The sequence below is a fragment of the Dasypus novemcinctus genome, chromosome 9 (assembly GCF_030445035.2).
Source record: "Dasypus novemcinctus isolate mDasNov1 chromosome 9, mDasNov1.1.hap2, whole genome shotgun sequence".
Taxonomy (NCBI): Eukaryota; Metazoa; Chordata; class Mammalia; order Cingulata; family Dasypodidae; genus Dasypus; species Dasypus novemcinctus.
Window position 1 is genome coordinate 127108689 of NC_080681.1, and position 26160 is coordinate 127134848.

At 52.9% G+C, this 26160-nt stretch overlaps 1 protein-coding gene and 1 non-coding gene across 2 annotated transcripts in view; one reads left to right on the forward strand and one right to left on the reverse strand.

The window, feature by feature from the left end:
* Positions 1 to 548: 548 nt before the first annotated feature.
* ACOT7 (acyl-CoA thioesterase 7) overlaps positions 549 to 26160 on the forward strand; it is a 104234-nt gene continuing 78622 nt past the window's right edge. Inside the window, 1 exon segment of the mRNA XM_058304551.2 lies at positions 549 to 1245. Within this exon segment, the coding sequence (XP_058160534.1) occupies positions 1112 to 1245 (134 nt within the window). The 5' untranslated portion in view covers positions 549 to 1111.
* On the reverse strand, positions 17821 to 17924 carry LOC111763291 (small nucleolar RNA U13). Its single transcript, XR_002796180.1, has one exon. It is a non-coding gene; the product is annotated as a small nucleolar RNA U13 (small nucleolar RNA).

The following is a 26160-nucleotide window of genomic DNA, read 5'->3' on the forward strand; positions in this document are numbered from 1 at the left end:
AGGCTCATCCCCCTGTTTAACGGTGAGGAACTGTCCCACAGCCGGTCAGCAGAAACGCAACCCCGTCAGGGCCCAGACTGGGAAGAGACCCGTCAGATGGCCTGGGGCTCTTGGCTTCCCTGGTGTAATGACCTTGGACGCATGGAGAGCCCTGAAGGTCAGCGCTGCCCCAAGGTCCAGCAAGGCCGGAAGGGCCAGGATGGGCCCAGGGCCACAGCGCCTTCAGGGACACCTAGCTTAGTACAAACGGGGGTTCCAATTGCTCTAGAGAACCCGACATTTTTTTTTTCCTTTTAATCTGCGCACAAAAGCAATTAATGTTCACCGTAGACTATTCGGAAGGTGCCAAAGTGGACACGAAGGGAACAGCTCTCTGTCCTCCCGGCAGGCGGGGTGCCCGCCTTCCCCCTCTTTTTCTGGTGTTTTGGTGGATTTCGCGGCCGCGGGTGGCCGAGGCTCCGCTCCGGGGCACGCCTTGCGCAATGCCTGACACGCCTCTTCGGGCACCTCACGGCGGCCCTTTGACCCTGGCCAGCACAGGCCCTCCCAGGAAGTCTCCGCGGAGGCGCCTGGGCCGCCGCAGCGCCTTCCTCCTGCAAACCCGCCGCGCCCCGGGCTCCGCAGCACCCACGCTCCCGGGCACCGCCTTCCGTGCTCCAGGCCGACTGCCAGCGGGGGCTCATGCCCGCGGGCCGCGCGGCGCCCTCCCGGGGGGCTGGAAGCCTCGGGGCCACGCAGCGGCCTCCGGCGGGCCCCCTCCGAAGTCCTCCGCCCGCGCCGGGCGCCTGACGCGGCGGGTGACACCGCCCCCAGGCGAGGGGGCTCCCGGCGGCCCCCCGTGCCGCCGACCGCGCGCGTCCGGGCCGCCAGAGCTTCGGCCGCAGCCTCCAGGCCTGCCCCGCGCCGGCGCGCCAACCGCCGCCGAACCTTCTGGAAGCGGCGACCCGCCGCCGGAACGGACCGCCGCGCCCAGCGAGCCGCGGCCCTGGCGGGCCGGGGGGCGGGGCCCGCGCGGGGGCGGGGCCCACAAGGAGAGGACGCGTTCGATTCGCCCCCGGCGCGCAGGCCCCGCCTCGCCGGCGCCCTGGCCCCGCCCCCTCCCCCCCCCTCCATGGCGCCGCCCGGGCTCATTCATTCCGCTCCGGGCCTGCCAGCCACCTGCGCGCTCCTCCAGCCGCCCGCCGCCGCCGCCGCCAGCATGTCGGGCCCCGCCGCCGAGACCCCGGCCGCCATCCAGATCTGCCGGTAAGGGAGGCGGCCCGCGAGGCCCGGCGCGGCGGCGGGAGGGCGGACTCGCCGTCCCCGGCCTGCCCGCCCAGCGCTCCCGCCCCCTCCGGCCCGGCCCGGCCCTCGGGTCCCCCGGGCCCCCGCCCCGCCGAGCCCATCCGCGGCCCGGCCTCGAGTTGTTCCCCACTCACTGCGCTCTCCTCCCGGCGCCCGCCTCCAGCCCCAGGCGCAACGGGGGAGGGGGGCCGCGCTGCAGGGGCGAGGCCGGGCGGGGCCGCCCGCCCGCCCCCGCGCCCCCTCCCCTCCGGTCCCCGCGCGCCCGGGATGCGCCTCCGCCATCCGCTGCGCCCGTCGGCCCCCGGCTGTATCCCGAGCGCGGCGGGCCGGGCCGCCGTGGCCACGCAGGCCGCCTGGGCGAGGAATCGGAGCAGGGACCCCCGCCGGCAGCGCGGCCTGGCGCCGGCGCCCCAGCGGGGGATCGGAGACACCATCCCTCCCGCCCCTGCAAACCCCGCCCCGTCAGCCCTGAGCGCGTCCGACTTCATCTCAGGTGTCCCCTGTCCTCTTGAGTCGGGGTCGTTATGTCGGCGCTTAGGCAAAGCTAACCAAACCCAATGATTTGTGGAGGGCAGGTGCCGAGCGCTTAGGGCGGCGCCGCGGGAAACCGGGTGCCTCCTGGGTTCCCTTCGTGGGCACGCTGGGTACAAGGGGGCTGCAGACCTCCAGCCCCCTCTCGGTGCTCTGCCTCACTTTTTTTTTATTTTAGGAGAGCAGGATGTTTATTTTTTAAAAACTCTTTTAGGATTTTTATTGTATGTATTTTTCTTTGTTCCTTTTTCTTTTTTGTTTATTTCTTAGAGCAGGATGTTCAAAGGAAGAACAAATAATATTCTTCCCTCAGGCAGTCGATTGCCAAGGGGAGGGAACGGGCCATTTAGGCTTGGAAGCATCTTACACAATAGGGGCACAGGGTTGACCTTCCCAGCGCCCCCTTTCTCCTCCAGGTCAGTTGATCAAGGCCCCCAGAGGAAGACGGAGATCGGAGTTTGTTTTCGCAAAGCGGGTGGGGAGGGCAACCTCAAGGTTACCCCTCAGTTCTGGGGCCGAGTGGGAAGCAGAGGCAAGCCTGGCATTCGGGTTACTCGCCTTCTGGCCTCTGAGCGTGGGCAGCAGGGCCCCTCCCAGTGAGTGCTGTCCCTTGTTTTGACATCTGGAATCCCTGACCTTGGGCCCAAAGCAGCTGAGGCAAGTCAGTTACCTGGGGCTCTCAGCCTCTCCAAGGAAGAGTCCCCAGCAAAGGTGGCTCCTCGAGTAAATGCTTGATAACGAGGCTCCCTGCCTTGTCCCCTCTTCTGGCCTGGCCTGTGTCCTCTCCTGACCTCAAGGTCACTTTTGCCTCGAGAGATGGGGAATCTTTGGGGAAGCCCAGCTCTGTGCACTGGCTTGCAGACACTCCAGAGTCTCTGGGCAAAGATAATACATCACATTTGGGGACAGACAGGTCTGAAATCAGGTTCCAGTCAGGTTCTGCCTGACCTCATTTGCAAAGTGCTTCCGCATCTTTGTTCTCATTTCTACTTCCTTGGGAGGTAGGCACACCAGTTGTGCTGTGTGAGGAGGGGGAAACTGAGGTCCTGGAAGGCTGAGCCACGCTCAGCTCTTTCAGCTCCTAAGGGCTTGGAGGCTAAGTCTCCAGCCTCGGTCTGCTGACTCCAGATCCAGGGTTCTTTCCACCACTCTCGCCAAAGACATCAAATATTGATTTGAATCTACCCATGTAAGGCTGGGCTTTTACAAACTTCGTCAGGGCGAGTCTATTGTCTTTTGAAACCCGGCTCCTAAGATTTCTAGAACTTTGTGTAGCTTTAGATATTTCCACATATGCACGAGCGAGTTCTTATTCCATTGCCCAGACAGAGCTGTCCCAGCTTCACAATTGGATATTGACTCTAAGTGGCCACTTGGCCAGGGAACACATGAGGCAGGATGCCTGGGTGGAGAGAGCATCAGGTGCTAGCCAGCCTGCCAGAGGAGTCGAGGAGGGGAGGGTGAGGAGGCAGGGCTCAGCAGGTCTGGCCAGAGAAGCCCTAGGCCACTGGAGAGGGTTACAACAGGGCAGGAGCCCTTTAAGGCCATCTGAGCTGATACCCCGCACTGAAAGAGGAGCTGGCCTAGGGCAGCCAAACCCACAAATTTAACAAGGCTGCACTGGACATCTCCAAGGAGCAAAGCCCCTGAGAAGGAAACTGGCAGGACACCTTCAGTCCCTGCCTTGTGGGATCTGCAGTGTAGCAGGGAGAGGGTGCTACAACTGCCACCACCACCTACAGTTAAGAGTGACCACATGCTCTCTGCTGAGGAGTTGTTGAAGACTTAGGGGGTTTAAAGGCAGGGCAGGGTGGTGAGGATGGCACCTGGGTGTGAATTCTGCTCCGATGCTTGTTAGCTGTGTCACCTGAAGGGTGCTCTTTCACCTTTCTTTGCTTCCATTTTATCATGGATTGTTTGGAGGGTCCAATAAAAGAAGGTGTGCTTCCATTTTATCATGGGTCATTCGCAGGGTCCAATAAAATAAGGCATATATCATGCTCGGCATAAGGACTGGCACATTGCAAGTAAATGGTGGCTCTTTCGTCTGAGAAGTGGGATGTGGGTTCAGGGGTCCTACCATCAGGGCTCGAACCGCAGCTCTGCCTCTTGCAGGTGTGTGGCTCCCGGCAGGTTACTTACCTTCGTCCTGCTCATTTTCCTCACCTGCACCTTGTTGATGGTAACAGGGATATTGGCACAGTGGCAGGCTCTGTAAAGATGAGCTCTCTGGGGCAACTGTTTACCTCCAGGGCCTGGACTTGGAACAGCCAGGCCGCTGGGGGGCGCTGTCTGCTCCAGTTTGCTCCAGCTCAGGAGATGCAGGTTCTGGGACAGCACTCTGGTTTCTCTTGAGTAAAGCTAGTTCATGTTTCCTTAGTGGAGGGAGCTTTAGAGTCCCAGAGCCCAGCTCTGTCATTTTACAAATGGGGGAAATGAGGGTCTCTGAGGTGACCGCACTTGTCCGAGGTGGGCCTTGACCTTGACTGGCAGAGGTCGCGGAAGTCAACCTGCGACTCTCCCTGCCCTGTGCTCCCGTCATGGCCGTGGCTCCTTCCCCTGCTCACCCTAGCTTGGCGCTTTGTTGGGTCGTGGGGCTTCCAGATGGCGCTGGCGTGGGCCCTGGGGAGGCGCGCTGGGAACCCTCCATTTAAAGCTGGGCCTCCTGCGCAGGCGACTGTCGGGGAGGAGGTGACGTCGCAGAGCAGTCCTGCGTGTGGCAGCCACGGGGCCATTGGGTACTTGAAATGTGGCGGTGGAGGAACTGGGGTTTTGATTTCAGTGAAGTTTAATTTAACTGGAAATAGCCATGGGTGGCTCCTTTATGGGACAGTGCAGTACGTAGAGGGATTTAAAAATCAGAATTCACTGGCCGCCCTTTAACGGAGGAGCTATTTCCTACAAGAAGCTTGAGCTGCCTGGAGACAGCAGCCAGCTTTAACCTGCCATCCTAATGGAGGTGACACTGGCGTGGAGGTGACCCAGCAGATAACCTCACAATCCTTTATTTTTTGTGGGGACATGTGTGAGAGCTCCAAGTCTTTTTTTTTTTGTCCCATGATTGTAGATGCAAATCTGCTAGAAAATTCCATGCAGCCAGGCATTGCTTTGTTCATTGCTGTACTACAAAGGCCCAGGAAAGCAGCTGGCATCTAGGAAATATGCGTCAAACATTAGCTGAGTGGATGCGAATTTTAAACTGTCACAGGGTTGACATTTTCCCGCTTGTGGCTCTGTCTTCAGTTTTACACTGAAATCATTGAGCACATAGAATCTGATTTACAGGAATCACACCTGGAACTCATATTCCCAAACAATCCAGGAAAGTTTGGCCAGAGCTGGCTCCCTTCCTCTCGGTGTGGGCCCTGGGGACTGCACAACCTTGGCAGCCCAGAAGAGCCCACCCCACTGCCCCGTCTCTCCCTGTAAGTGGGACAGGCAGCCTGACATTGTCCTGACTTGGCAGCACACCTGGCCGGCTCCCCGGTCTCAGTCTCCTGGGTCCCATAGCCCCGTGGTTGGCTGAGTTCTTGGGGCGGGGCTTCTCTGGTGGGACCACACGTGTCTTCACCTCCTGGCCATTGGCATCTTCTTTCACTTTTGGAGGGGCATAAATTATGCAGCCACCCTGTGTATGGACCACCTGCATCTCAGTAACTGGGAAAGCTTGTCACAAAAAGTTACGTTTTCCTCATGTTTATTATACTTCAGTTGAAAGTTAAAAAAAAATTGAGATTTTAAAACATTTATGAGATAATTAGGGAAGCTTGAACGGTCACTTGATATTTAATGATATGAAGGAATTACTACTTTTTTTTCTGGGCTAATTGTGTAGTCGTTGTGCTTTTTAAAAACACCTTTACTGAGGTATCAGTACATACAATAAAATGCACCTATTTTAAGTGTGCAAACCAGTGAGTTTTGACCTATGTCATGACTGCCAGCATTGTGACATAGAATGTTTCCAGCACCCCGAAAGTCCCCTCCTGCCCTTTTGCAGTCAGACCCCTCTCCCACCCTCAGGCCCTGGCAAATAGGTCCGCTTTGTAGCACTACTGCCTTTCCTAGAATTTCATCTATTCTTGCTCACATACCTAGCACACTGCTTTTGAGCCTCACCCATGTCTTGTGTGTTTTAGTACTTTCCTCTGTATTGCCGGGGAATGTTCTGTTTTATGGACCTAGCACAGTTTGTCTGTTCACCGTTGTGGAACATTTGGGTTCTTTCCAGCTTTTGGCAATTTTTAATAAAATTCACACGTGCAGATTTCAAAACATTTCAGGCATAAGCGAGACAACTTGAACACTCACTTGATATTTAATGATATGAAGGAATTCTTATTATACTTTAGGTGGGATAATTGTTTAAAGAGTCTTTTTCTTTTTGGGAGACATGCTGAAATATTTACAGATGCCAAGCTGTTGTAGATGAGATTTGCTTCAAAATAATCTGGAGTGGGATGAGTGGGTAGGAGCAGAGATGAAACCAGATTAGCTCCGAGTTGATGGTTTTCAAGTTGCTTGATGGGGATTCTTTTCACCCTTCTGTCTACTTTTGTGTTTGGTATTTTCCACAATAAAGAATAAAAAAGAAAAATAGGCCTCATTGCTCCCACTGCGGACCTACTGCCTCTGAATCTCTTGGAAGGTGGGGTGATGCCTGTGAGAAAGAAAGCTGCACCTGTAAGAAAACAAAAGCTCACCCGCTTGTGGAGGAGAAAAGAATTCTCTTAATGATGTTGCGAGAACGGGCGCTCCACCTAGATAAAATGGCCCCTGTGCCAAATAACAAGAAACAGTGATATTTATTTCTTAAACCTAACACGCAAGTCCCGCCCCTCTTCCCCGCTGATTGAGTATCTCAGGGGTTACAGCCTATCCGAGAGGTCTAACTTTTGCAGTTCTGCTTTCCATTTCCGCTCCAGTGTTCCCTACATTCTAGCCGGTGGGGCGGGCTCGGCGCAGCTTTCACTCCTGGTGCTCTTTTCAAATTTGGCACTGCTTTCACTATTGGCCCCGCCCCCCACTCGCCATTGGCCCTCCTCGCTTTGGCCCCGCCCCCGCTTCTCGCCATTGGCCCTCCCTTGTTTCGGTGCCACTTTTCAGATTCTTGGCGCCAAAGCCACTAGACCCCCCCTTTCCCGCCCTCCTACAACAGCAGAGGCTCCAGCTGCCCCTTTGTGTGCAAATTAAACTTAACTCTTTCTTAAGGTGTCCAGAAAGCAGCTTTAAATTTTTAAACATTTTATTTTGAAATACCTCAATTTATAGGGCAGTTACAAAAATAATACAAATCTCATACAGAAAACTCCAGAATTTTCTTTAGATACCATGATCCACCAATAACCTTTTACCACATTTGGTGTATCATTTTATCTGTCTATCCATTTATCTATCCATCTGTCTGTCTATCAATGCTTTTTCTGCCCAGTTGAATGTAGGCTGTACACAGCATGCTCCTTGAACACCTAATACGGCCAGGTATATTTTCTATTACCAAGGATATTCACTTATATAACCACCTTAAGTACCGTTATTAAGAAATGTAACAATGATATAAAGTCCTCAGTCTATAATCCAATTTTTCAGAGGTCCGTGTAATGTCCCCTTGAGCCTTTTCTCTTCCCTTGTTATATCTCATCCAGGATCAGGTATTGCCTTTCATTGTCATTGTCTCTAGTTTTTGTTTTGTTTTGTTTTTTCCTTTATATTTTTGTTGTGGGAATATACAACGTCCACTGTCCCATCTCAGCCCCTCCCAAGCATACCGTTTGGTGGGATTCATCACCTCTGCCATGCTGCAGTTCCCTCCTCACTTCCGTTACTAAACCTTTCCCACCTCCCCAAACGGAAACCCTCTACCTCCCACAGCCCCTGGCAACCTGTGCTCGGCTTTCCGTCTGCCTGAGCTGGCATATTCGCCAATATTTTCTTTGTAGTTAAATATGGAGCGTAAATTTAACACCCTAAATCTCTTAACAGGCAGGTTTGCTTTGATGCCAACTTAACTTCAATAGTATTCACAAAATTTGCACCTAAACCAATCTGTCCCCCTCCTTTTTGTGGTTCTTGTCACATCTACATGTTTATACATTAGGAGTCCCAAACCATGATTTCTCATTGCACTTTATGCATTTGCATTTTAGATTCCAAAGGAAGCAAAAAGTGGAGTTACCAATACTACATTAGTCCTGGCATTTATTAACACCCATGTCATTACCTTTACCAGAGATCTGTATTTCTTCATGTGGCTTTGATTTATTGTTTATGGTCCTTTGCTTTCAACTTTTAGCATCTCTTGTAGGGCTGGTCTAGTGGTGACAAACTCCCTCTGCTTTTGTCTATCTTGGAATGTCTTAATCTCGCTCTCATTTTTGAAAGACATTTTTCCCAGATATAGATTTTTTTAGGTAGTGTGGCAGTTTGATATTATTGGTGAATTCCAAAAAGAAATATTGATTATGTTTGTAAACTGGTCTGTTCCTCTGGGCATGATACCCTTTGATTGTATTAAAGTCAGAGGTCTACTTCATTAAATTAAGATTAGGGCTTTGATTTGGCCACGTCAGTAGGATGTTGAGTCCCTGCCCCTTTGGTGGGTGGACACACACACAGAACGACATGGCAGGAGAGAGCTGAGTTTTGATGCTGGAGCCCTGGGGACAGAGCCAAGTTGTTCACCTGATAGGTTACCGCTGGCCTTGTGGAGAGACCAGAGCAGCTGAGCCCAGAAAAAGATGGGTCCAGGGAAGAGAGGAAAGCCTTATGCCAATCTCCAGCTGAGGTCAGAAGAAGCTGGGACCACGGAGCCCTAAGGGAACAGGAAGGCTGAGCCCTCACAGAGACTGGCAGCCATCTTGCTCCAACATGTGGCAACAGACTGGGGAGGGAAATAACTTACTCTTTCTTTAGGGCCTTGTGACCGTCAGCTTCTACCTGAAATAAATACCCTTCATAAAAGCCAACAGATTTCTGGAACTTTGCATCAGCACCCCTTTGGCTGACTAATATAATACAAGTGGTAATTGTTTGCTTTCATCCCACTGCCTCCTTGCCTCCGTGGTTTCTGGTGAGAAATCGGGACTTAATCTTACTGCGGTGCCCTTGTACTTGACATGTCACTTCTCTCTTGTGGCTTTCAGACTTCATTTTTTGTCTTTGGCATTCAACAGCTTGATTATAATATGCCACACTGTGGGTCTATTTGGGCTGATCGCATTTGGAGTTTGTTGTGCATCTTGGATGTGTATGTTCATGTCTTTTGATAAATTTGGGAAGTTTTCAGATATTATTATTTTTTTAAAGTTGCTCTGCCTCTTTTTCTCTTTCTTCTCCTTCTGGGGCTCCCACAACATGTATATGGTACCCTTGATGGTGGCACACAGGTTCCTCAGGCTCTGCTTACTTTTGTTTTTACTTTCTGCTCCTCAAACTGGATAATTTCAATAGTTCTATCTTCAAATTCACTGATTCTTTCTTTTGCCAGCTTCTATCTTCTGTTGAAGCCCTCTAAAGAGGATTTTTTTGGTTTGTTTGTTTTTTATTTCCTCCCCTGCCCCCTATTGTTTGCACTGTCTGCTCGCTGTGTGCTCTCTGTGTCTGCTCACCTTTTTTAGAGGCACCAGGAACTAAATTCAGGACTTCTCATGGGAGGGAGGTGCCCAATGGCTTGAGCCACCTCTGCTCCCTGCTTGTGTCCCTCATTGTGTTTCCTTGTGTCTCCTCATTGCATCAGCTCACCGTCTTCCTTAGGGGGCACTGGGAACTGAACCCAGGACCTCCCATGTGATAGGCAGGTGCCCAACTGCTTGAGCCACATCCACTTTCTTCTAGGGAGTTTTAAATTTCTGATACTGTGTTCTTCAGCTCTGTTTAGTTCCTTTTAATAATTTCCATCTCTTTATTGATATTCTCTTTGTGGTCATCTATTATTTTCCTGATTTACTTTAGTTCTTTGTCCACATTTTCCTTTTGCTCTTTGAGCATATTTAGGAACATTTTAAAAAGTCTTTGATATGTTCCAGGTATGATCTTCCTCATTGATGGTTTATTACTTTTTAATTTTTTATTCTTTTTTTTCTATTTGGTTGTTTTTCTCCCTTTTTTTGTTTTTGTTTTTGTTCATGTGTTGTTTTTTTTTAAGATTTATTTTTATTTATTTCTCTCCTCCTCCCCCCCAACCCCAGTTGTCTGTTCTCTGTGTCCATTCACTGTGTGTTCTTCTGCGTCTGTTTGTATTCTTGTCAGCGGCACCAGGAATCTGTATCTCTTTTTGTTGTGTCATCTTGCTGCGTCAGCTCTCCATGTGTGCTGCACCACTCCTGGCAGGGCTGAACTTTCTTTTGCTCTGGGCAGCTCTCTTTACGGGGTGCACTCCTTTGCGTGTGGGGCTCCCCTACGTAGGGGACACACTTGTATGGCATGGCACTCCCTGCGTGTATCAGCACTGCACGTGGGCCAGCTGCACACGGGTCAAGGAGGCCCTGGGTTTGAACCCTGGACCTCCCATGTGGTAGGCGGATGCTCTATCCCTTGAGCCAAGTCCGCTTCCCTTCATGATGTTTTTTTTTTTTTTTTTTTTTTTTTAAAAAGATTTATTTATTTATTTAATTTCCCCCCCTCCCCTGGTTGTCTGTTCTTGGTGTCTATTTGCTGCGTCTTGTTTCTTTGTCCGCTTCTGTTGTCGTCAGCGGCACGGGAAGTGTGGGCGGCGCCATTCCTGGGCAGGCTGCTCTTTCTTTTCACGCTGGGCGGCTTTCCTCACGGGCGCACTCCTTGCGCGTGGGACTCCCCCATGCGGGGGACACCCTTGCGTGGCACGGCACTCCTTGCGCGCATGAGCGCTGCGCATGGCCAGCTCCACACGGGTCAAGGAGGCCCGGGGCCTGAACCGCGGACCTCCCATATGGTAGACGGACGCCCTAACCACTGGGCCAAAGTCCGTTTCCCCTCCTTCATGATGTTTTAATCTCCTTTGCCTGGTCATGGCCTCCTGTTTTTTTGTATGTTTTCTAATCTTTTGTTGGAACCTGGACCTTTGGATAACTTAAGGATAAATTGGCTGGAATTTAGAGGTGTCTTTTCCTTAAGCTTGTATTCAGCTAGTGTTATGACTGAAGCTTTCCACGAATGCCAGGAGCTAAAAACAAACAAAAACACCTTTCCCAGTCTTTGCTGACTGCCCCGAGAGTGCCCTCCTTCAGGGCTGATACATACGATGAGTTAGGGAATGGCTCAAGGCAGGGGCCTCCCTGAGCCTTTCTGCCCATGGGGTTTGTCTTGGGCAGGCACTAGTGGCCCTAGGGGATACAAATATCCCCTTTTTCTAGGAAACAGTTTTCTTATGGCTCCAGGCACTGGATTGTCTGTCCTGCAGCCAGCGGTCCCTCGCCCCAGGTAGTGCACTTGACCGCTCTCCCACAGCCTTCTGCAGGAGAGCCCTGGGAGCTGCCTGCAGAGCAAATTCTAGGACAGTGAGCCTGAGTGCATGTTCCGTTTCAGTCCCTCACCAGACAGACTGGGCCTGAAATACATGCTCCCAGTATGTGCACAAGCGGGATTCCCTGTTCCTTCCAGAACAGGGACCGGAGACCACCACTAGAATAGCCTGGCCCCATGCCAAGCAAGAGAGAGACGGGGAGGGGCCAGCAAGGACCCACGAGACCCTCCAGTCCTCATGTTGTCTTCTCTTTACTTGGCGCTTTGCCCTGCTTCTGCCAGTCTGCTGCTTTCCAGAGCTTCCGAGTGGGGGTGGGGGCAGGCTCGGAGCCCTGAAGCTTCTCACTGTCATCTAGGTTTTGCTTTGTTTTGTTTTTTCTTTATTTTTATAGGAATTTTAGGGTACATAAATGTTACATTGAAAATATAGGGGCTTCTCATACGCCCCACCCCTTCCCCTCCCCCACTCTCTCTCTCTCTCTCTCTCACCGTCATCTTGTCATCTTGAATTCTTTCCGGGCCAGAATTCTGCATTTTCCTCTGCTCCCCACTGCAACTGGAGAGCCAGGATCTGCTGTAGGTTCCTGACCCGCAACTGGAGCTGGCCTCTCACCGTTCTGTGGCCTCCTGCCCTTGACCATCTGTGGCCTCTGTGCTGCAGTGAGATCCACTCACCCGCGGGCAGCCTGCCAGCCACTCCGGGCTCCCGGCACGTTCCGTGTGCCAGGGACATTTCAGCATGCTGGGATCCGTGCCCCGGCCCGCTGAGGTCCCCACGGGCACACCCTGCCCTCCTGTTCCTGCAGTCAGCCTGGTCCTGTCCTCGGCTCCCTCCCTTGTCTCCTGGGGCGCCTTCTGGCTGGCGAGTTCAGGCTGACTCGTGATTTCCTTGCGTCACGGGGCTGGCAGAGGCACCATAGGAGCTCCGGAAGCAGACAGCCAGCTTGCTGTGGCTGGCAGGAAGAGAGGCACACCCTGAGGAGCCCTGTGGGACACCGGTGGCCTGGGCCAGGCAGCCAGCCTTCCTTCCTGCAGGGCCTGGTGGGAGGAGGCTGCGCATCACGAAGCTCCCCTGGAGCTCGGCCTTGCCCCGGGGCCCGGGTGGGCAGCTAGGCAGAGGTGCCGCGCCATGGCGCTGCTTGCCAGGGCCCCCGGCCTCTGCAGTCTTGCCAGGCACATCACCTCCCACCTGCCGGTCACTGCCCTGGAGGGTTCGGGGCCTGGAGGAAGATGCTCGGCCTCCGTCCGGGCCGTTGGGACCACATCGGACCTGCAATCTCGGCGCTGTGTCGCCGCAAGGTAGGCCGATGCGGAACAGCTCTGTGCCCCGGCAGAAGCCGTTTCCACTCCCGGCGTCCGGCTCATCATGGGCCTCCGGGGCGAGTCATCGGGAATCATCTGGAGTGGACACTGGCTGCGGGATGTGCAGCCGGACTAAGCGGAAGCACTTTGGCGTGTTTCCCTGGGCACCGGTCTCGAGGGGCTGGGCACCCAGGCCTGGCCAGCGCCGGCGGGGAGCGCACATGCTCTTTGAGGGCACCAGACGGGCGTGGAGGTGAAAGCTCCCCCTCCTGCCAGCAGCCGTGTGGGCAGCGCGCCAGCCACACGCTGCCAAGCAGCCGGGGAGCCGTGTGCTCCCACGTGGGCCCTGGCCTCCCACCCCCAGGCTGGCACTGGCGCTGTGATTTTCACCCAAAAGGCTCGTCCTCAGCCCCTGCCATGGGCAGAGTGCCGTGCTGCTTAGGAAGGGCTGTTGTTTGTTTTACTTCTAAACTTTGCAGAAACTTTGTGGGTGGGCACACACGCCTGCCTTTTTTTTTTTTTAACAGTTGTATTGAGATGTAATTCACATACTCTACAATTTACCCATTTAAAGTGTACAAACCACAGTATAGTCACAGGGTTCTGCTGTCCTCACTACCAATATTAGAAACTTTTCATCACCCTGTAGCTGTCACTCCCCTTCCCCCCCAGTCCTAGCAACCACTTTTTTATTTTATTTTTATTTATTTCTCTCCCCTTCTCTGCCCCACCCCCCACTTGTCTGCTCTGTGTCCATTCACTGTGTGTTCTTGTGTCCGCTTGTATTCTTGTCAGCGGCATGGGGAATCCGTGTCTCTTTCTGTTGTGTCATCTTGCTGTGTCAGCTCTCCATGTGTGCAGCGCCACTCCTGGGCAGGCTGCAATTTTTTTGTGCTGGGCAGCTCTCCTTACGGGGCGCACTCCTTGCTCGTGGGGCTCCCCTACATGGGGGACACCCCTGCATGGCATGGCACTCCTTGCGTGCATCAGCGCCGCGCGTGGGCCAGCTCATCACACGGGTCAGGAGGCCCTGGGTTTGAACCCTGGACCTCCCATGTGGTAGTCAGATGCTCTATCCGTTGAGCCAAACCAGCTTCCCAGCAACCACTTTTGACTATATTTTTGCCTCTTCTGGACAAGTTATATGCCTCGGGTTCATAGACATGGAATCACACGATGTGGTCTTTTCTGTCTGGCCTCTTTAACGTAGCATGTTTTCAAGGTTCATCCAAGTGGTAACGTGTGTCAATTTGTCATTTTCTTTTTTTTTTTTTTTAAAGATTTATTTATTTATTTAATTTCCCCCCCTTCCCCTGGTTGTCTGTTCTTGGTGTCTGTTTGCTGCGTCTTGTTTCTTTGTCCGCTTCTGTTGTCGTCAGCGGCACGGGAAGTGTGGGCAGCGCCATTCCTGGGCAGGCTGCACTTTCTTTTCACGCTGGGCGGCTTTCCTCACGGGTGCACTCCTTGCCCCCACGCGGGGGACACCCCTGCGTGGCACGGCACTCCTTGCGCGCATCAGCACTGCGCATGGCCAGCTCCACACGGGTCAAGGAGGCCCGGGGTTTGAACCGCGGACCTCCCATATGGTAGACGGATGCCCTAACCACTGGGCCAAAGTCCGTTTCCCATGTCATTTTCTTTATGGCTGAATATTGCTCCATTGCAGGCATAAGCCACATTTTATCTGCCCATTCATCAGTTGATGAAATTTGTGTTTCCAGTTTTTGGAAACGCTGCAGTGAACATTCCTGCACAAGTATGGACTGTGTTTTTAGCTGTCTTGGGTATATATACTCAGGAGTGGAATTACCCAGTCACCTGATAACTCTGTGTTTAGCCCTTTGAGGATCCAGCAGACTGCCTTCCACAGTGATTGCGCTCCTTTTACCTCCCACCAGCAGTGCGTGAGCGTTCTGATTTCCCCACATCCTCGCCAACACTTGCTATTGTCTGTCTTTTAACTGAGCTGTTCTAATGTGTGTGAAGTGGGCTCTTACCGTGGTTTTGGTTTGCATTTCCCTGATGCCTCGTGATGTTGAACATCTTTTCATTTGCTTATTGGCTAATTGTATCCCTTCTTTGGGCACGTGGCTGTTCAGAGTCTTGCCCATATTCAAATTGGGTTATTTGTCATTTTAGCATTGGGTTGTCAGAGTTCCTTATGTATTCCAGATACAAGTTCTTATGAGGAATATGATTTGCAAATATTTTCTCCCGTTCATTGGGTTATCTTTTCACATTTTTCATGGTGTCCTTGAAGGAAAAAAGTTTTTAATTTTGATGAAGTTCAATTTGTCTTTTTGTTATTGTCTTTGCTTCTGCTTTTGGTGTCACCACTAAGAAAGGATTGCCAAATCCAAGGTCATGGAGGTTTACCCGAATGTTTTCTTCTAAGACAGGGGTTCTTAACTTTTTTTGTTCCACAGACCCCTTTGCCAGTCAGGTGAAAACCACAGACCCCTCACTAAGTCCACACTACACTGTGTATTATTTAATAAATATATCTACCCACACCAACACGTCCCCACAGGAGTAATGTTTTTTTTGAATTTCAGTTCAAGCTCACATACTCCTGTCAAGAGCCTCTGTTCTAAGAGTTTTATAGTTTTAGCTCCTATATTTAGGTCTTTGATCCTTTTTTTTTTGTTTAAGATTTTTTTTTCTTTCCCCTTCCCTCCCTGCCACCCTGTTGTCTGCTCATTGTGTCCATTCTCTGTGTGTTCTTCTGTGTCCACTTGCGTTCTTGTAGTGGCACTGGGAGTCTGTGTCTCTTTTTGTTGTATCACCTTCCTGCATCAGCTCTCTGTGTGGCCCCACTCCTGGGCAGGCTGCACTTTTCTCAAATGGGGCGGCTCTCCTTACAGGCACTCCTTGTGCATGGGGCTCCTCTACACAGGGGACACCCCTGCATGGCATGGCACTCCTTGCGTGCATCAGCGCTCCACGTGGGCCAGCTCATCACATGGGTCAGGAGGCCCTGAGTCTGAACCCTGGACCCTCCATATGGTAGGCAGATGCCTTATCCATTGAGCCAAACCAGCTTCCATGATCATTTTTGAGTTATTATTTACAGTGTGAGGTGGGGGTCCAATTTCATTCTTGTGCATACAGACATGTCCCTCTTTATAGACAAAGAAACCGAGACTCCAAGAGGCCAGGTCATTTGTTCCAGGTCACAGAGCTCCCAAGTGGAGCCATCAACTGCCTGTCCCTTCACTCATGGGGTTCTCCCCACTTGTCCCAGCCATGGCTCCACTCTCACTGACCTCTCCTTTCTGAGGGTCATTTGCCTCTGACCTGAGAACAGGCACCAAATCGGTCCATAAGGCATGAGAAGAACCATGCCTTACAGAACGCAGGTGCTTATCACACACATCAGTCTTTGTTTGAAGTCCAACAAACCGGAGAGAGAGTAGGTGTTGCAAGTCTACTGAGGCTCAGGGCCCAGCTGGCCCATGGACATTCCAGAGATTCAAGTCTCCTGAGCATACACCAACCCCAGTGCCAACCACAGGTTCAGTAAAAGTGACAGAAGAGGCATGTGTGGAGAGGTCACATCTGAGTCCAACTCCATCACACTCAGGAGCACAAATTCCCAAGTAGGGCCCACTGCTACACAGCATGGATTATAGTTTACATTGTAGTTTACACTCTCCCCAAGTATATTCAGTGGGTAATGGCAGGATATATAATGTCCAGCATCTGTCCCTGCAATATAATTCAGGACAACTCCATGTCCCGAAAATGCCCCCACATCACACCACTTTTTCCCTCTCCCTGCCTTCAGCAACTCCTGTGGCCGCTGTCTCCACATCAGGGATACAATTTCTTCCATTGCTAGAGTCAATTATATAGTAGAATACCAGTAAGTCCACTCTAATCCTTATTTCATTCCTCCATCCTGAGGACCCTGGGTTGGTGATGTCCACTCCACCTCTAAATCGAGAGGGGGCCACCCCTTGGCTGATGGATGGGATTCTCCTACTTGCAGCTGTAGACTCTCGGTTCCCTGGTGTGGTGGTTGACCATCCTCACCTCCCTTTTTGCTGACCTGTGGCCATGACAGATGGCTCTGGAGATCAGTGCCTTTTCCTTGTAGGAGCTTGCAGATACCAGGCTATAAAGCATGAGTTACTTCCCTCACCAGAGTCTATATGGAGTAAGATGGCTGCCAACGGCTGCGAGGGCTCAGGCTTCCTGGGTTCCTACGTTCCTGGGGCTTGCTTGTCTCTGGGCTCAAGGTTCCTCTCTTCCTGGGGCTGGCTTCTCTTGCCTCCCTGTGCTGACTTCCCAGGGCTACAGCTTAAGTCTTCAGCATCAAACTCCAACGTCAAAACTCCAACGTCAGAAACCTCTGTTCTTCGCCAAGCCCTCTATCTGTGAGTCCCCGCCCATCAAAGGGTGGGATTAGATGCAACGCCCTCATCATAACTCAGTCATGCCCAGGTACAAATCAGATTACAAGCATAATCCAATATTTCTTTTTGGAATTCATCGATTATATCAAACTGCTACACCGTCTAACGACGTCTAACGCCTCGGTGGCGGTAGGTTGGTGCCTGGCGGTCCTGCCCTGAGCTTGCCCCTCGGCCCCACAGGGATGGGCATGCGATTGGGTATCTGAAATGTTAGGCTGGATTTTAATCCAAATTGAGGAGAGGCTCTCAGGTTTGGAGTTGAATTATCTAGAGAACTAATTGGTTTTGTAAAACTAATCCCCCATTGATGAGTCGTCACATGTTTATATTACTTTTTTTTTTTTAGATTTATTTTTCTCCCCTTCCCACTTACCCTTGCCCCGATTGTTTGTTATCTGTGTCTATTTGCTGCGTCATCGTCTTTATCCACTTCTGTTGTTGTCAGCTGCACAGGAATCTGTGTTTCTTTTTGTTACGTCATCTTGTTGTGTCAGCTCTCCGTGTGCGGCGCCATTCCTGGGCAGGCTGCACTTTCTTTCGCGCTGGGTGGCTCTCCTTACAGGGCGCACTCCTTGCATGTGGGGCTCCCTTATGGGGGGGACACCCTTATGGGGGGGACACCCCTCTGTGGCAGGGCGCTCCTTGTGTGCATCAGCACTGTGCGTGGGCCAGCTCCACACAGGTCAAGGAGGCCCGGGGTTTGAACTGTGGACCTCCCATGTGGTAGACAGACGCCTTAACCACTGGGCCAAGTCCAACTCCTATATTACATTTTATATTACAAATTGCATGTTTATACATTATGAGTCCAAAAGTACGCACTGATTTATCATTACATTTTTTTTCATGTCAGATGGGTAATGTGCCAACGTCGTCACAGGGTTGGAGGGAGGCACACCTCACACAAGTGCGTGAACACACATTCATCATGCTTGTGAACCACAAAAGGAGCTATCATTACATTTTATGCATTTGCATTTTAGATCCTTTAGGAAGTAAAAAGTGGAGTTACAAACCAAACATACAACAGTACTAGATATTCAGCCATGTCGTTACCTTTACTGGAGATCTTTTTTTCTTCATGACTTTGATCTATTTCCAAGGTCCTTTGATTTCAATTTGCAGAAATCTCTTTAGCATCTCTAAGGGCCAGTCTAAGGGTGACAAACTCCCTTAGCTTTTATTTATCTGGAATGGTTTTAGTCTCTTTGTCATATTTGAAAGACAGGTTTGCTGAATATAGAATTCTTGGGTAGTAGCCTTTTGCTTTTAGCACTTTATTATTTTTATTTATTTATAAAGATTTATTATATTTATTTCTCTCCCCTTCCCCTCCGTTGTATGCCCTCTGTGTCCATTTGCTGTGTGTTCTGCATCCGCTTGCATTAGCCAGCAGCACTGGGAAGCTGTGTCTCTTTTTTGTTATGTCATCTTGCTGCGTCAGCTCTCTGTGTGTGCGGCGCCACTCCTGGGCAGGCTGTGCTTTTTTCACACAGGGTGGCTCTCCTTACGGTGCACACTCCTTGCACTTGGGGCACCCCTAAATGGAGGCACCCCTGCGTGGCACGGCACTCTTTGCGTGCAGCAGCACTGCACATGGGCCAACTTACCACACGGGTCAGGAGGTCCTGGGGTTCAAACCCTGTACCCTCCACATGGTAGTCAGACGCTCTTATCATTGAGCCATGTCCGCTTCCCATCAGAGCTTTAAATACATCATCCCACCGCCTTCTGGCCTCCATGGTTTCTGATGAGAAATCAGTGGTTAGTCCCTGGTATGTGACATATTTCTTCTCTCTTGCAGCGTTCAGAATTCTCCTTTTTTTTTTTTTTTTTTTTTTGAGGTATTGGGGCTGTGGATTTAACCTGGGACCTCATATGTGGGAAGCCGGTGTTCAACCACTGAGCCACATTGACTCCCCAGAATTCTCTCCTTATCTTTGGCATTTGGCTGTGTGATTACTGTTTAAAACGGGTCATTTGTTTTCTCATTGTTGAGCTTTGAGAGTGCATTGTATCTCCTACCATAAATCTGTGCCGCTTCCAGCTTCTTCTGGCATGATGGGGTGCCCTTCTGTGGGAGGAAAGCAGCCTCCCACAGGGCTCCCCTCACTGGCTCTCTGCTGAGCCCCCCTGAGCAGTTAGGGTGATGGTTCTTGGGAGTCCTAGGTGCCGGTCCTTCTCACTTCCTCCCTTCTTTCTACTTGGCTTAAGTCCTTGGCTACTCGCAAGTGGCCCCCAATCATGGGAGGGATGTGAGAAGAGAAGCTGCCAACCTTTTTCAGCTTCCAGATGCCTTTGAAAGTTGAAGAAAGTGGTGGTCCATATCCCTAGAAAAATGTGCACCAACTCGACCTGGTGTGTTTTTAGGGTGTTCCCAGCCCCCTGAAGCTTTCTCTTTGGCCACCATGGTTGTGTAGGTCTCTGGCTGCTGGGTTGGGAGACAGCCAAATCTCTCTGCCTGAATTGCTTCATCTTTAAAATAGGGTACCTCATCTCCTGGGGCAGTTGGGCGAAATTAAGTGGGGCAGGGTGGGCAGAGAGACTCAGCACTCAGCAAATGCCTGGCACAGGGTGTGCTCAATAAAAGACATCCATCGTCATCCCCATCGTCCCAGCCATCACCACCATCGTTGTCACTATCACCACCACCACCGTTATCCCCATCATCACCATCATCATCTCCATCATCACCGTCATCTCACCACCATCGTCATCCCCATCATCCCCATCACCCTGGTCTTCACCGTCTCATCACCATCATCAACACCAGTGTCCTCATCATCATCACCATCACCTCACCACCATCCTGTCCCTACTCCTCGGGGATTCAGGATATGGCAGGGCAGCTATAGGGAAAGTAACACTTGTACTTCTGCCAAGAAAAGCTTATGATGGTAGGCCACCATGTTCCTATATTTTATAAACAGTGCTTTTAAAAAAAGCAGATTAAATGTAGATTCAACTTTATAGAAGAATACAGAAAAAAACCTTTGCTTAATACAGTAGCCTTTTATATCTGAAGTGCACACAGGGTGTTTACATAGTTGTAACCAATATACATGGACAATTTTTTCACTGAAATTTTCTACAAGACCTTCATTTATTTTGCTGTGTCAATAGTACTCTTGTTGCTCTGCATCTGAGCCACTTCTAGTTTATCTGTTTGTGAAGAATTAAAAATATGCCTGCCCTAGGGCTCCATATCTGGATATGTTTTTATTTGTTTATTTTTTTTTTACTTTTTTTTTTCCCTTGGGAAAAAACCCCCAGGGATTGAACCTTGGACGTTGTACACAAGAAGCTGGTGCTCAACCACTGAGCCACATCGGCTCCCCTGAGTTGGTTTTTTCATTCGTTTTGCTTGTTATTTGTTTTAGATTTTTTAGGAGGCACTGGGAACTGAACCCGGGTCCTCCCATGTGAGCGGCAGGTGCTCAATGTTGAGCTACATCAGCTCCCTACGTTTTTCTTTAGGCCAAATTTTGGGTGTGCTTTCCTGGGGGTAAGGGTGAGAGTGTTTTGAGGGGCTCCCTTTGGGTGTTGGCCTGTACCTGTTTTCCCAACAGCTTCCAGACATCTAGTTGTTTTTGTTTTTAATAACTTTATTGAGATATAGTTCACATACCATAAAGTTCATCTTTTTAGAGCAAACAATTCAGATTTTTAGTATTTTTCACAAGGTTGTGCAGCCATCAGTGGTGCTTAATTTCAGAACATTTTCATCACCCCCCAAAGAAGCCCAGCCCTCATTAGCATTCACACATGCCCCCTTTCTCCCCTCTGCCCCTGACAACCATGATCTCTGTGCCTCATCGAGCTACCTATTGTGGGCATCTCACCTGCTTGGATCATGCAGTGTGTGTCTGTCTGTGTCTGGCTCCTTTCGCTTAGTAGGATGTGCTCGAGGCTCCTCCACGTTGTAGCATCCTCCAGAGCGTCATTCCTTTTCAGGGCTGAGTGATATTCCGCTGTGTGCATAGACCACATCTACTTTACCCATTCTTCCATTAACAGGTATTTGGGTTGTTTACATTTTTTGGCTAGTGTGGATAATGCGGTGGATATTTCCAGGAATCTAGTTATACCATATAAAATGTGTTTTGTTTTGTTTTTTTAGTTTTAGTAAATATGAAATAGCACTTCATGATTGTCTAAATTTGAACTTATTTACTCATCAGGCTCAACTCTGACACACATTTTCCTACTTGTGGCTTGAGGCAACATTGCTGCAGAGGCTTGCTATGTGCTTTGGGATTTGATTGAGCTCTGAGTAGAGCATCGGATATTTAACATAACTGTCATTTGTTGAAGATTCCCCCATTCAGGGTCTTTGATTTTTTAACTTAGTTTCACTGTTTTGGAGTGTATATTTTTCTCCCAGTTTTAAATAACTTGCCCAGCCTATCATTTAATGTATAATTCTAAATCTAAGGAAGTCTTCCTGCTAATGGTCAAGACAAGAAGATAACTTTTATTTTGATCTTAACTTTTATAGTTTTTTTTAAAAACTTTTCTCTAGATTAGTATTTTGTCAGTCCTGGATTTCATTGCCAAGTTGCTATTCATTGTAGTTTATTTTTCTGCATATTAATACCTGTATCAGCATCATAGAGATGATGGTTGATTTCTCATTTAAAAAATTCTTATCCATTTGAGGTAAGTTTCTGGATTCTCCATTTTGCCCCAGTGAGAACTGTTTAAACTTTAAGCCTGTCTGTACTATTTCAGTGATCTTTTAATAACTTAAAAAAACAAAACAAAACTTGCAGTGTAAATGGTCCTTTGGTTTTCTTTGATATTTTTGTTTGAATGCGAGTCATTTTAATCAGGTTTGGTGCCCCCTGGTGGTTGGCATTTTGATTGCCATGACAGGAAGTCCTCAGAGCCTGCAGGAGGGCCCTGTCTGTCCATGTGGCCTTCCTTCCTGGGACACACTGACCTGCTGTGGCTGCCTGCCTTTCTGGCTAACCGATGTGGGCCTGGGTAGGCTTCCGTGCCTGGCTTCCTCGTGGGGAGAGAGGGGCTTGGGCCAGGTAGTTTCCAAAACCTCCTCCAACTCTAGTTTCGTGCTCTCTTAGGGGTTTTAAAAAGGCCACGGGAAAAGCCACTTTGGAGAGTCCCTGCCTCTGGGTGGTGATGCACCCAGCACTCGCAGGGTGCGAGAGGAGGAGAAACCAGGTTTTGCTGAGGGAGGAGGCAGTGCCTGCCTGGAAAGATGGAGCCAGGTCCAAAGGGCCCCGTTCCCCAAGTCCCACTTGGCTGCAGCTTTTGGGGGGGAGCTGGCAAGACCTGGGGAGGCCATGCTCCTGCTTCGTCAAGGCCGGGCCCTGCAAGCTCTAAGGAAGTGGATGAGCCTGGCCTAGGGAGAGGGCCAAGCAGTGAGGTGAAGTGCACGGGGGCTGCAGGGTGGCTGGCGGGGCGTGGGGGTGACACTGGTCCTGTGCGCCTGGGCAGGAGGCGCTGTGGCTTCCAGCGCTCTTGGCTCTTGGGTGCTGCTATGGCGGGAACAGTGGGCCCATGGCTCTGGGGCCCCTTTCTCTGACCTGAAGTTCAGAGGTGGCATTGAGAGCCTCTTGGGGGACCAGCGTCCACTGCGGTGGCCCCTGTCTGGGCTGGCCTCTGGGAGCAGCCCTTTGGCCTCTTGGCCCAGGGGAGGGGACCCGGGGAATTGGTTCCTCCCAGGAATGAGGGAAGGAGGGGCCAGCTGCTGCCCCAAGGCAGGAGGATACCCGGCCCCAAGCCCACCTGACGGGAGCCCGACCTCGGCTGGGACCCTAGGCACAGCGTTTGGCAGTGGGCACAGGAGCCTGTGGGAGCTGGGATTGGGCATTCGCGGCAGGTAGGGGTGTGGGGGTGGGAGGGGTGATGGGGGCTGGAAGGGGGCACTGGGGCTGGGAGGAGGCAGGAGGGGCAGGTGGGGTGTGGGGGTGGGCGAGGGCCAGCGGGGGTGAGTGAGGCAAGTGGGGCTCTTTGCCCGCTCGGCCTCCACGCATTCCCTAACTCCCTCACCTTTTTTGGGTGCTTTCCTTGCTTTCCCTCGCAGGAACGGCCCTGTGGGGCTGCCCAGCAAAACCGAGGTGTGGGGGCCACAGCCGTCGTGGGCGAGGACCGTGAGCTGCGCAGGGGGAAGGCCCCGTGGAACCTCTGAGCAGCCTTGGCTCCGGTCAGGTCAGCCCTGGCCTGGCGCCTTCCCCCGCTGCGGCTGGGTGGTCTGAGCAGCCATTCTGCGTGGGGTGGAGGCGCCCTGGGGACACCTTGCCCTCCCGGGCACCCAGCGCCTCGGGGCTGGCCGGCCGCTGCCTGCTCTGGATGGGCAGAGCTGGGCTTTGGGTTGGCAGCCACACCTCCCTGTGGTCCAGTGGTCTAGAAGCTTCTCTCTCTCTCTCCTTAAGGTGAGAGAACTTGCGGCAGGGGCGCTGTGTCTTCAGTAATAATTTACTTAAATTACTTTTGCCAGAATTGCTCTTCGAGTTAAAAGGAAGGCCTCAGGACCGCAGGGAGTTGGCGTGGCGGAAGCTGCTGGGCTTCGGAAGGGAAGAGGCGCGGTCTGCGTGGGCAGGAGGGGCTGGGCTCGCCTAAGCCTAATCAGTGCTTCCTGTCCTTTTCTTTCACTTTGGACAACAAAGCACGTGAAAGGTGCCCAAGGAGCAGGCACGGAAGGAAGCTTCCAGAAGGCTGCCCTGGGTGGGTTCGTCCTGAGCGCTCACTGGGGCTCTGGTTTCAGCGGCCTGCAGGGCTCCCAGGAGAGCAGCCTACATGGGGGGCAGCGGGGATCCCCCTCCACGCCCCTCCAAGGTGCTTATACCCGGTTGAAGAGGAGGCTGAGGGAGCCCCTGCTGGGGGCAGCTGGAGGGGCACCCAGATGGCGGGGGCAGAGGAAGGGCAGTGGGATTGCTCAGCCCGAGCCCAGCAGACCGTCCCCCAAGGCCGGGTCAGCGTGACGCCGTGGTCCCCTCCCCGCGGCCCCCGCGCGGTGGCCGGGCCCCCGAGCCGGCGGCAGGCAGCCTGGCTGCTTCGGCTCCTTTCCATGCCCTGCAGGCCCCTGGGGGCCCGACCCTCCTCCCGCCTGGGCTCAGGAGGCTCCGCGGGGGGCTGGCCCCGGGCCCACAGGCTCGCAGACCCTCAGCTGAGACCCCTGGGAAGGCTGAGGAAATGCAGAACCTCCCGGAGGGGCCGGGGCGGGCGATGGCCCACAGGCCTCCAGAAAAGGCCCCTCTGATTTGATCTCACATCCGGCAGTTGGGACGGGCGCACAGAGTTATTTCTCTTTTTGCTGTAATTATTTATAAAACGAGGTTTCTATGACAACTGGCTTTTGGTAGACTCTTTGGATTGGCCGGTGGCCTCCTCATGGTTAGACAGGAAGCCAGGATGCCCCCCCCCCCGCCCCAAGACCCTGCGTGCCTGGGTCCTGGGGCCTCTTTGCCTCCCGCTGACCTCGTGGGCTGGGGACGGATGACCGACTCGGCGGAGCTGGCCGCCGCGCAGCCCATCCCTGCGCTCTGATGCCGGCTGGTCCCAGCAGCCATGGCTTCCCAGCTGAGCAGGCAGGTACCGCTGCCCCGGCGCCCCGCCCGGCGGCATGGGGGCTGCTGCGGGCAGGCTGTCTGTCTGGGGGGCACGTTCACGGTGGCTGGCTCGGTGGGCCCAGCTCGAACACCTGAGCCTGTCCGGACCGGCCTCCCCGCGAGCGCCTCTGGCCCCGGCTCGGTGGCCAAGGACAGTAGATGGTTAACTGGAGCCAGGAAGTAAGTCCTGCTGCGGGGGGCCTGCGTGGGCTGGCAGGAGCCGGCTTTGTGGGTGCTGGGAGGAGGCAGCCAGGCCCCCCGGGGTGGTAGCATCTGTTCTTTTCCATCTCGTACCTCCTCATGCATCCCCTTCCTCGTGCCAGCTGGGGCTGTCTGAGGGTCCCGCCTGCCCCAGCCCCCACGCCCCTGTGCCCTGGGTCCCTGGGCTGAGCAGGGGCTGGTCAATGGGCTGCTTGCAGGCCCTTCTGGTTCACGCCCTGCTCCCCACCAGAGAGCAAGGCGGGAGTCCAGGGTGACAGCAGCCTTCGAGGTCCTGCATCGGCCTGGCACCTGCTCATCCCCTGCCCAGTGGCCCCTTCCCCTCCCCTGGTTCTCTGGGCCTGGCCCCTGGTAGCTCTTGGTGGCTCTTGGGCCTCCCCTGGCCTGTTTTCTGGCTGCTCTCCCTCTGACCCGCCCCCTTGGCTGAGCTCCTAAGGCCTCTCGGACCCCTCTGCTGCCCCCAGACCGCCATGCTGCAGCTCCTGGGGGGCGGCTGTCCCAGCACTCACTCTGTCTGCTCCACTGTGGTGGGGTCGGAACACGAGTATCTGGGCGGGTGCCCGCGGGGCCTGACACTGGTGCTCTGGCTTGAGGCCGTGCTCGGAAGGGAGCATTCAGGGAGCTGTAGACCTGACAGCCGGCAGGTGGGCTCTGTCTCCCATCTGTGTTGGGCACAGGTGGGCACCTCGAGAGGACGTCACCTGTACCTGCTGCTGCCACCTTCTGCTTGTGTTATTTCGCTTTCACTGTGGTGTAGAGGAGGTGAGCCCAGGCCGAGTTTTAATTTTTGCACTGACGTTTCCCTGTCACAGTCGGAGATCCTGGCTGCACTCCTGGCTGGCCGCGGGCCGCAGGGCCGTGGCGGGTGCCCAGGGGGGTCTGGCCGCCACTGCCTCCCCAGCCCGGCCCTCGGGCCTTGCTGCACCAGGGCCACCCCTGCCTTGGGAGGCTGAGGCTCGGGCCGGGCGGCGGCTGACACTCATCTAGGCCAGGCCAGCAGGTGCTGCCGCCTGTGTGTGGGGCCCGCCCCGGGCTCAGCCTCGACCTCGGGGGCCCGAGGAGCAAGAGGACATGGCCGGCCCCCACGCTGGCCACTGGGCCCCCAGCCTTGAGGCCCTCCCGGCCTGTGCGGCGCCCTCGCCCTTGGCATCGTACCCTGCCCCGCTGGCTCGGGGCTGCCCCTCCAGTAATGGATCGTAGCCTTCCCAGACCCAGAGAGCAGGGTCAGCTCTGGTGACAAGTGCTGACCCGTTCCAGGGACAGGGCCGTGATTTGACGAGGCCGTCTCGGAGGCTGCGCTGAAGAGCGGTGCCCCAAGAGGAACATTGGAGGACTTTCAAGTGAGCTTTAGAGGAGTTGTCGGTTTTTAGAAAAATTGCAGGAAGTACAGAGTTCTA